The 10,744-nt window shown below is 42.8% G+C and overlaps 1 protein-coding gene across 1 annotated transcript in view; it reads left to right on the top strand.

Moving 5' to 3' along the window:
- LOC116394800 (mucin-5AC-like) overlaps positions 1 to 10,744 on the top strand; it is a 61,037-nt gene that overhangs the window by 29,894 nt on the left and 20,399 nt on the right. The window contains exons 23-27 of the mRNA XM_031868118.1: positions 358 to 533; positions 1,195 to 1,282; positions 1,816 to 1,905; positions 2,005 to 2,071; positions 4,162 to 4,673. Coding sequence (XP_031723978.1) covers positions 358 to 533; positions 1,195 to 1,282; positions 1,816 to 1,905; positions 2,005 to 2,071; positions 4,162 to 4,673 — 933 coding nt within the window. The remainder of the gene's footprint in view (positions 1 to 357; positions 534 to 1,194; positions 1,283 to 1,815; positions 1,906 to 2,004; positions 2,072 to 4,161; positions 4,674 to 10,744) is intronic.

Below are 10,744 nucleotides of genomic sequence, written 5' to 3'. Positions count from 1 at the left end.
GTTTTGTGTCTCTTTGTATTTGTTTTGTGTCTCTTTGTAGTTGTTTTGTGTCTCTTTGTGGTCATTTTGTGTTTCTTTCTGGTCTCTTTAAGTGTCTTACCTGTGCCCAATAGGCCGGTTGAGTGATCCATCCATGCCTATATTATTGCTCTGAATTTCGAATTCAGCACTTTCAATATCCAAAGTATAGTTCTGAGCTAATCTCTAAAATAACAGAATGACACACTTCTCAATGGTTGCCAGTTAGATCCCAGTTCCAGCTTGGTCTGAGGACGATTTTTTGGCAGTCTCCGCCTTGTCTTGAAGATGCTCGGTCTCGGCTGTGCTCACGTCTCCAGTCTGTGTGTTTTTTTCCAGGAGTTGGCTCAAGACCTGATGAGGGGTGTGGAGGCAATGTGTCCACGGGTGGTCCAGCGGTCCAGTGTGGTCGAGCATCTGTCAGAGTGTGTGTCCAAGAGAAGCAGACAGACACACACATTCCTGAGAAGCACAATGTTGGAGAACACAGGGGCGATCATCATCAGCAGACTGCGGTAATTACTTTTATGTACGACAGTGTCATTTTAGTTTGTTTAATGAACCCCATTTACCCTGAATAATTAGTGATTATACTCTATATTTATAGCACCTCATTTACAGAGAAAGAACAAAAACATCACTAACACTGGATAATATAATGCCGTCCACTACAACACCTTTAGACATTTTCATTTCATTACAGTGTACAAGGATCTGTGTTTATTCTGTTTGATCAGAACCAGCTATAAAAATGATTAAAATGTAAAAACAGTCCAGCAGCAGTTAGCCGTGGTGCTATTTCTTGACCAACAACCTTTGGCACAGTCATTGCATCTCTCTGTGTGTCTGACATATCGGACCGCTCTAAATATGTTTGGAATGCGCTAAATGTTTTCAAGTACATGCCATCAAACGTATTTGTGACAAAGTGGGTGAGAACACACCATTTGTCCCCATATCACACTGATCTATAAATCTAACCATGCTTTTCTGTTGTTCACCCACAGTTCATATAAACATTGGTGAAGTAAGACACGGACAGGTTTTAAGTTAGTTCAGCCATTACAACCAATCTTACATCTTTATTACTGTAAATAACTGGTTGATTCATTTCTATAGTCTTCACTCTGCTGCAGTCACACGTGTGCGTTTGTTCTCACTTGTCGTCCTGTCCAGTGAACTGAGACAGACATTGAGTGTCTCTCTGGCTGAAAGCATCATTGAACAGATTCTACAGGATCTGACGGTGGCACAGGACAAAATGGTAAATGTGTGTGTATTGTGTGAATATTATGCTGATTCCTATATACTCCATCCATTTTATATTTATTATGGAAACATGTAGACTATATTCTGATAGTTTATGACCAGTATTTTCTTTAATGACTTTGAATTTATCTATAACTTCTTCTGACCTCAGTTGGTCAACAGTGTGAATGGTAAGGAACCCTTTTTGTATTACAGACAATTGAAGGAAAGCTTTATTAATATCAGTCTCATCTCTGTGCATCCAGCACAAAGAGGAGTCCAGGACATAGTATTTAGCCTAGCTTAGCACAGTGAAACAGCAGCTTACAATGAATCCAACGATTCTTCTCATTTGAGAGTTTCTCCTCAACTGTCCTGCTGTTAACTTCCCTTGAACACACCTATTGGTATTATTATAACTCTAGTATTAATGTTACCTTGCATGTTATTAGAAAACCTCTTCACATATTATTTCTGTCCATACACTGTGTGAATATATGTGATATGTAGCACCCATTACTGTTGATGCTTTCTATATCTGCTGTGTAGGATTGCCTTATAATAGAAAGTTCATGCACTGCTCTGAACATCAACATCCCAGAGCTTCGACTGGTCGACGGCGACTTCCCGACTGATGATGTGAGAGACGCACACCCATCTATCCGTCCATTCATTCTGTTATTCACTCACTCATTTACCTTTTCTCTTCTTCTTCCTCTGTTACTCTCTCATCATCAGTACACTCCGGCATTTTGGAGAAATAGTTTCCACTCCAAGAGCCTGAGGCCGGCCCCTTCGATTAAGAGTAAGATAAAGCCCTGTTACTGTGTGATTCATTGATGTCTCTCCATGTCTCCCCCTCTCGTTGAAGATATTTGCATGTGTGGGTGCAAGGTGTGAGGAGGAAAAGGAAACACATGTGTACACAGGACTGTGTGCTCTGGAATTGCTATATTCTTGTTCTTAAATGAATCATTTGTGTGCACAAATTATCAGAACACAGAATTTAACAATAACATTTCAAAGGGAGCCAGAAATAGTCCAATAATCATTCTCTGTTTAGCTCTGCTTTTGGTCTCCACCAACAAATTGAGACACATCTGTCTTTTAGCTGCTGAATGCTCCACTATGTCCCCAGCTGGAAGTAGGATGTCCAAGGGAGGCAACAAAATGACAGCTTTGCATCCCACAAGGAGCTAAAGATGCTAAAGGTTTCCAAAGTGTGGCGCTAACGAAAAGTCATGGTGTCATAAAATCAAAACCACGTCGGACCATGAGCGTATATAAACTGAACAAACTTGAACCCTAAAAATCTTTTCCATCAGTTTTTATTTCAAGTTACTACAAGAAACCTTTGAGTGTGAACGGTCTTGATTCAATACTGATGCCTCTATACGACCTATTGACCTATTTGTATATATAGTAGTTATTATAAATGCCTTTCATCGAGTCCGATTCCCTGCAAAATCAGAAGCAGCGATTTACGGAGTCCAGGTTCACCAGCTGGCCACCAGCTCTGTGGCCAGCAGCAGAGGCTCCGCCCCTCTGCTCCGCTGGAAGCTAACATTGACACTGTGCTGCTGGACCCGCTGGAGGGAAGGAACCAGAACCAGGAACACATTTAATGAAGCCTCAGAGCCCCATCTAGTAGACCTCGGAGGTACTGCCAGATAGATTACATTTAAGCAGTATGTTGTTGGTAATATACAATCTAAGTGTGCTCAAGAATTCACATAAATAAAGAAGTAAAATGTATAATTCCAATAACCAGACCTGTTTGATTATCACCACAAGACAGACAGTTTGCTATCAAACAACGTAGCGACACAAAGTTAAGCGGTTACATTACATTATTCATATTGGATGTACAGACCAGTTTATTTTTCCCTTTTTTTGTCATGTTTTTTTCTCATTTATTTGGGAATTCCTCACAAATCTTTTAGAAATCAGAAGTGGGCCTTAAGTTTCTAAAGGTTGGGAACCCCTTTGTTATGCCAGTAATGTGATGGCACAACAGCCACATATTTAAATGTGTTCAGCTACTACAGCCATCAGGGACGCTGTCTGAGCTCCGGTGTGAGTGTTAACCTCCTATTGGGCGTCTCATTCTTCCCCTTGTACTCCTCATGTGTGCTGTGCTGAACCGCTCTGTGGCAGACACACAGCACTGTTTGGCTAACTGGAGCATGGCCTGTTTACTTTCACACCAGTGACTTCCACCCTGGGAGAGATGAGATGGGGAGAAGATGGAGGAGGGGATGATGAGGGATTCACAACCCCCACACCACGCTCCTTTTGTTTGATCGGAGGATAGCTTCAATAAAACAAAATGATACATCAAATAATCAATTGCTCACCATCATTTTGTGTTTTCTGTCATAAAAAGAATAAGGGCAATATTTTCTAAAAAACGAATCTTTTATTTCTAAAAGTGTAGCCATCAATTTGTATTTCAAAGGCCCAGGTATTCAGACCTTGTGGCTGAACGATACATACCACTGTAGGTTTATTAACTATCATATTCTACCTTATCTGTGTGACTGCAGCATCATCTGCTGCTCTGCTTCTTCTCTGCATGTCTATGCTTAACTGATCACTTCTCTCTTCACTCTGCACTGCCCCCTTGTGTACCCCCCCTCTTTCCTTGCTTAGTCTCTCCTCCCCCTCCATCCTAGTCTATTGACACCCCCTCCTTCTCCTTTTTCCCATTTTCATGTCCCTCCATTCCCCCAATGTCTTACCCATACAGCTCTGCCTGCCCTAGATACACATACATACAGTGCATTTCAAAAAGCATGGGCTGGATTCCCCATCTTTCCCTCCCTCCCTCCCTTCCTCCCTCCATCCTTCCTCCTAGTGTCTCTCCTCTCATCAGTCACACTGCTTCACTCTCAGGCCTCCTGGATGCAGACTGGGAGCAGCAGACCAGAGGAGCAGAGAGAGAGAGTGGAGGAGGTGCTGAAGAGGAAGGAGGAGGAAGGTGTTTCCTCTCACGGTTGCCGACAGCAACCCCGCTGTCAGTCAGGTTTTCGAGCCCCTCCCCTTCTCCCTCCCCCCCGGGTCTGAGGGGGAGGAGGCGGAGGGAGGGGGAGGTGGCGGTAGCGGATGCTGCAGCAGCAATATCAGGAGCGAGAGGAGTATCGTTCATTCCTCCTCCCGGTCTCCCCCTCCTGTACTCCGTCTCCGCTCGAGCTGCAGAGGAGGAGGCTGCCGGCCGCGGCGGCTCACCCAGACGACAGACTCCCTTCCCCGGCTGCGGCCCCAGCCCGGTCCCCCTCCCCAGCTCTGGATCCCCCACTTCTCCCATGGAGCCTCTACCCACCCAGGGACAGATTCTAAGGCATTACACCGCCTCCCGTCCACGGCCACGACGCACACACACACAGCCCCCCTCCTCCAGGCCTCAGGTAAGACACACACACATACATACCCATAAACACTCACCAATGGGCATACACACACACACACACACACACACACACACACACACACACACACACAGATGCAATTTGAGTAAGCAAGCAGGAATTACACAACATTTGTATTTGTACATACGATCAAAAATAGATGCACATATGAATATGCTTTACACGGTCAACCAAAATACAGCAGGATGATGGGAGAGATGGATGAAGGATAGAGGGAAGGTGAAGTAGGAAGCTAACTGCACGACTACAGATGGATCCCAGAGGAGAAAAAGATGGAAATGGAGAAAACAACACGGTTGAAAAAAGAGGAGTAAACAGAGGAGGAGAGGGGAGGGATTAAGGGTATACTGCTCATATGATTGGGTTCCTTAGGTTGATGCAGCAAAATATCCACATTCCATCTATCCATCTATCTATCTATCTATCCATCTATCTATCTATCCATCTATCTATTTACCTATCCATCTATCCATCCTTCTATCCATCTATCTATCTACCTATCCATCTATCTATCTATCCATCTATCTATCCATCTATCATCTATCATCTATCATCTAGCATCTATCCATCTATCCTTCTATCCATCCGTCTATCTATCCATCCATCTATCCATCTACTATCTATCTATCCATCTATCATCTAGCATCTATCCATCTATCTATCCATCCATCTATCCATCTACTATCTATCTATACATCTATCCTTCTATCGATCCATCTATCCTTCTATCTATCCATCTATCATATATCCATCTATCCTTCTATCCATCTATCCATCATCTATCCATCATCTATCCATCTATCTATGCATCATCTATATATCCATCATCTATCCCTCTATCTATCCATCATCCATCTATCCATCTATCTATCCATCATCCATCTATCCATCTATCTATCTATCTATCAATCCATCCATCTATCCATCTATCCATCCATCTATCCATCTATCCATCTATCCATCCATCTATCCATCTATCCATCCATCTATCCATCTATCCATCTATCCATCCATTTATCCATCCATCTATCCATCTATCCATCTATCCATCCATTTATCCATCTATCTATCCATCCATCTATCCATCCATCTTTCCATCTATCTATCCATCTGTCCATCCATTTATCCATCTATCTATCTATCTATCCATCCATTTATCCATTTATCCATCCATCTATCCATCTATCCATCTATCCATCCATTTATCCATCCATCTATCCATCTATCTATCCATCTATCCATCTATCCATCCATTTATCCATCCATCTATCCATCTATCTATCCATCTATCCATCCATTTATCCATCCATCTATCCATCTATCCATCCATCTGTCCATCTATCCATCCATCTATCTACCCATCTATCCATCTATCATCTATCTATCCATATATCTATCTATCCATCTATCCATCTATCATCTATCTATCCATCTATCTATCTATCTAGCTATCCTCTCTCTCTCTCTCTCTCTCTCTCTCTCTCTCTCTCCATTGCTGTGTTGTTTTCATTCATCAGATGCTGTAGTAATAATGGTAGCCATCTTTATCTTTGCATTCTCTTGCTCCATGTAGTCGTGCTCAGTTAAGTGTGTGTGTGTGTGTGTGTGTGTGTGTGTGTGTGTGTGTGTGTGTGTACGTGAGAATAGGCACATTCATTTCGGTAGTGGTGTTCCCTGGGTTGTTCCCAATGCTGATCTCTCTCTCTCTCTCTCTCTCTCTCTCTCTCTCTCTCTCTCTCTCTCTCTCTCTCCTGGGAATGCTTTCACTAACTCAATTATTCATGTTTTCTCATTATTGGGGGTCTCTTTCTCTGCTTCAGCTGTGAAAATGGAAAAGGAAGATTTCTCTTCATGTGTGGTGACCTTGTGTGTGCAGATTGCATCTTGTGTGTGATTTCTCTTTTTGAAAGAGACACATTTGCTGTGTTGTAGGTGTCAGTTGTGTTGGTGTGTTTCTACAAACACACACACATTGTTTTTTTTATTCCATACGAGACATTAGGCTACTCCAGTAGATGATGGACAGGCTTAGATCATTCATCCCCGTCAGTGAGCGAGTCTTTACTGACATTGGCTACCATCATGCTACATATGGTTATTGTAAAAACGACTGTAAGTGGCTGGCCATGATGGAAGCTTTGTTTGACGGTACATTAAAAGACAAGAGAAGAGTAAATAATGTACTCAGTCAGCATTAACTTTAATGGAAAGTGTCAGCTAATGTTGGCTAATAATCTGCTAGCTTGAGTTCTTGTTTCACGAAAGAGACAGGCAGGTAACAGATGACTAGAACACCAGGCAACATAGGAAGATCTGGCAAACGCTCCCACGGTACTGTATATATTCAGGAACTATAAGCCCACGAGCAGGAGCCACGAGGAAGGTTCCTCATCAGGGGAATCTATTGGACGCTTTTGGTACAACCAAGTGTGGAGAACGACATAAACCACACACAAGAGGACAGAGAACCGATGAGGGGGTGGCAGGAAATGGTGCTGATGTTGCCAACATGTGAATATCATCAGATGCACATCATATCACACGCTTATCCACTCTATAGTCCTGAATCAGGACCTCCAGTATTTGGAGCAAGTGTTGCAACTCATTCTCCCTCCCAACTTGTCAAATACCGATGCTTGGTCAGTGACCCTACGCTTCAAACTATAGCGAGCTATAGGTTCCCTTCTAGCATCGGTTTTGGACATGTCAGGGATGCTGTGTCAGTTTACGATCGTTACATGTATAGTGCCATTTCAAAATAAACTTCTGTGTTCACAGGAAACGTACAGTTTCCACTCGCGACATACATACAGTCTCTTTTCAAAGTAAACTTCCAACGTAACTAACTGTTGTATTTGTATAGCCTTTCCGGTCTTCCGACCACTCAAAGTACTACCATCAGGACTATCACATTCACACCCCATTCATACGCCGATGGCACAGCCTTGTCTTGCTCAAGGACACATTGAAATGGAGTGAAGGAGCCGGGGATCAAACCGATGAAGTTACGATTGGAAGGGCTGCAAAATAAATCTCTGTGGTTAGGTTTAGGAAGAGATCGTTGCTTTGGTTAAAATCATTGTTTTTTTACCTCCCGTAACTATGCTTGTTGTGTAACTGGTGTTAATTAAGTAAAGAAGTTAAGTAACAAAACTAGGGTAAAACCTCAATGTTGACTTAATTTCACAGGGGACACAAACAGCGGTGGCCTGGGTGAGTTTGTTTAAACCTAAGAATAAAATAGGAGTATAACTGAACTGTACAAAGTACAAATGAAAAGGGCGATTGTTGTTAGTTGTTATGTTGACGTCTTTGGAGCCGTATAGTGTTGTCGCAGCTAGCTGGGGAGACGGATGACTGGCTAGTTAGCTAAGTAGCCTGTACTTCTCTAGAGCAGCAACGCTTCGTAACGTTACAACTCCACTTCTCGTACTACTTGTTACTGCAAAACCTCACCTCAGTGAGTCCGGGACTTGCCATAAGTCTGTTTAACTCGACCGCGGACCATTTGGGGTTCCATCGAGAAAGTTTAGCGTACAGAGTGTCGTACAATGCACTTTTCAGGAACTAATATAATGATGTTACACACAAAGTTAAAGAAAAAATTCTGGGCTACAACATCATGTAAGCCATTTTTACACACTCCAAACACAATTCTACACAACTAAAACAACCAACTAAAAGAATGACCAAATTATCATTCATATTTCACCATGAGGGAGCCGACTACGCTCCGGTTGTAGCTACCAAGACAAAGCTAGAAGCTAACACGGAAAACCGAGATACCAGAAAGCAAGAGAATTCAACACAGATTACGGAGATATCTTCAATATATCTCTCCGTGAAACCATTACAGACATATGAGCCAACAAGCACCAGAACCACAAACCGCTTTAGCGATAATAATCAGAAATGCACCTCACCTTTTCACTGTTTTCGTGTCCTGTTTGTCATAATTCTGTTTCCGCAAGGACAGGGGTTGAATTTGAGCCCGGGCGAGCTGGGGGTAGGGATTTTACTTTCGGCGTATCGGATTTTACGCTTCACGAGAGACAGCGCGGTTTTGATTCTGACTGGCTAACGATGCAGTCAATCTTTCCCACGTTACCCCAGCTCAATTGTATAGGCTCTGACGCAACGATAGAGGTTTGAATCACTTCATTCGACCAATGGGCTGCTGACTTACGTCTGCATGGACACATGGGGAACTGGAGTGAGACGAGAAAACTCCATGGATCACAGACACAAACAGGGCTTAGAGAGGATTCTGGCTCTCAAAATGAAGCCAAACTGCTGTATTTGGATAGATTGAACACTATTAGTGACTATTAGTGATAAAACAAGTGAAATATATAGTTATATAGTATAGAAAATTGGAATGGAACAGCTGGTTCCAAAATGACCATTTGGGTGACCTCGCCTGACCTCTCTGTACTAAAATCTCTCTAATTTTGTTCTGCTTCACTTTATGAAAGTCGGACTTTGCACAGAGACTGATCACATAATGTGCTATGATTTGGGAGAGATTTAGACCTGCAGCTGCATCATTCCAAAGAAATAATAACAATAGAATTGCTTTTTTTTCAGGCAAACCTGAAACCTTTCAATTTGAGCTGTGTGCCATCTTCATTTACTCTTAACCAGTAACATATACACTGATATTTACACATCTGAACAAATCTCACAAGTGTTACCTTTATTATAACATCAAAATCATTTAAATAGAACTTGTAGTTGCAGAAATACACTCTTTTTAGTATGGGTATGCAATTTTCGAGCAGAGGCCTAAAAATAGGGCTACGGAAGCTAGCGTGCATCAACGGTCCCAAACAGCAACGGTACACGTACAAATGGCCGCCGCTCTGACTATCCTGCTAACCGGTCCAACCTGACCTCCCATCCGCCCTAAGTGGACTTTCCGCTCTTTATACCACGTCAGATGCTCTGACTGTCTAATAATGACATGGATGGGTATACATTGGAGTTAGCTGAAAGCCTGGTGCGTCTCATACAGTTTCTAAAGCAGGGGTATTCAATTCAAATTCCAAAAGATCCAGATTGAGCAGATCTCCTCGTACAAAGGTCCAGAACATTACAACAATATCTAACTTGCGCTATTTAGTGCCATATACTTATCTATATTCAAGAAGAGTCATGTTTGGTCTCATAATGGCGTTTCACTTTGGTGCTTTTATTAATGGCCACGGTATCTGAACATATGAGACAGAGTGGTTTTGTAGCACCAGCAGGAAAAATGAACAAATAAGAGTCCGTCCATTCTTTGTTAAAAGCTGTGTTTTCGCAGTCCACTTTTCTCTTTTTAGAGCACGCCGTGTGAAATTGCTTCTCCGACTCACTTAATTCACCCACTGTTCTCTCTCCCGTCTGTGTGTAAATCTCACTCGACTCACGATGCATTTCAGAATACACATATTCGATTGGCTGAGTGCTAAAGGCTTCCTCGTCGCACGAGGTTCGGTATTTTGACGAGTTGAGAGAGAGAACCGGTTGATTAAATCATGAAAATTAATGTCAGTTGGTGACAATCAATTTTTCTAACAAGTTGGTCAATTGTGACAACCTCTTCTTCTACTGTTTTCCTGTAGCACTGATGTCTCCAGCTCATCTGCTGCCTGGTAAAGCTTTACTTCAGGCCTGGGGTGTGTGCAGTGTGCTGCTGCCCTGACTTCACTGACCCATGGGAGGAATTGTGTTTTCTCCCCTGCTGTTCAGTCAGCATGCTGGCTGGCTGAGCAGAGAGCAGCTTAATGCTGAGCCATAGACGGCAACTTAACTGCTTCACCATTTGTTGATACGGTGAAAGCTGTGCAAACCTTTGACAGGATGTCAAATGTCCCTGGGCACAGTTTAAACTGAACGTATCAGTTGTGGTCTTCTGTACAGTAGCTGTAGATGTCACTTTATGTATCAGCCTATTGTACGTATGGTGTGTGGGTGTGCAGGTTGGTGTGTGGAGAAAGCTCTGTTGCCCCATGGTAACAAGTGTGTGTGTGTGTGTGTGTGTGTGTGTGTGTGTGTGTGTGTGTGTG

This window comes from Anarrhichthys ocellatus, unplaced genomic scaffold, assembly GCF_004355925.1.
Source record: "Anarrhichthys ocellatus isolate YVR2014 unplaced genomic scaffold, GSC_Weel_1.0 scaffold41, whole genome shotgun sequence".
Taxonomy (NCBI): Eukaryota; Metazoa; Chordata; class Actinopteri; order Perciformes; family Anarhichadidae; genus Anarrhichthys; species Anarrhichthys ocellatus.
This window is presented reverse-complemented; position numbering and strand designations above follow the sequence as displayed.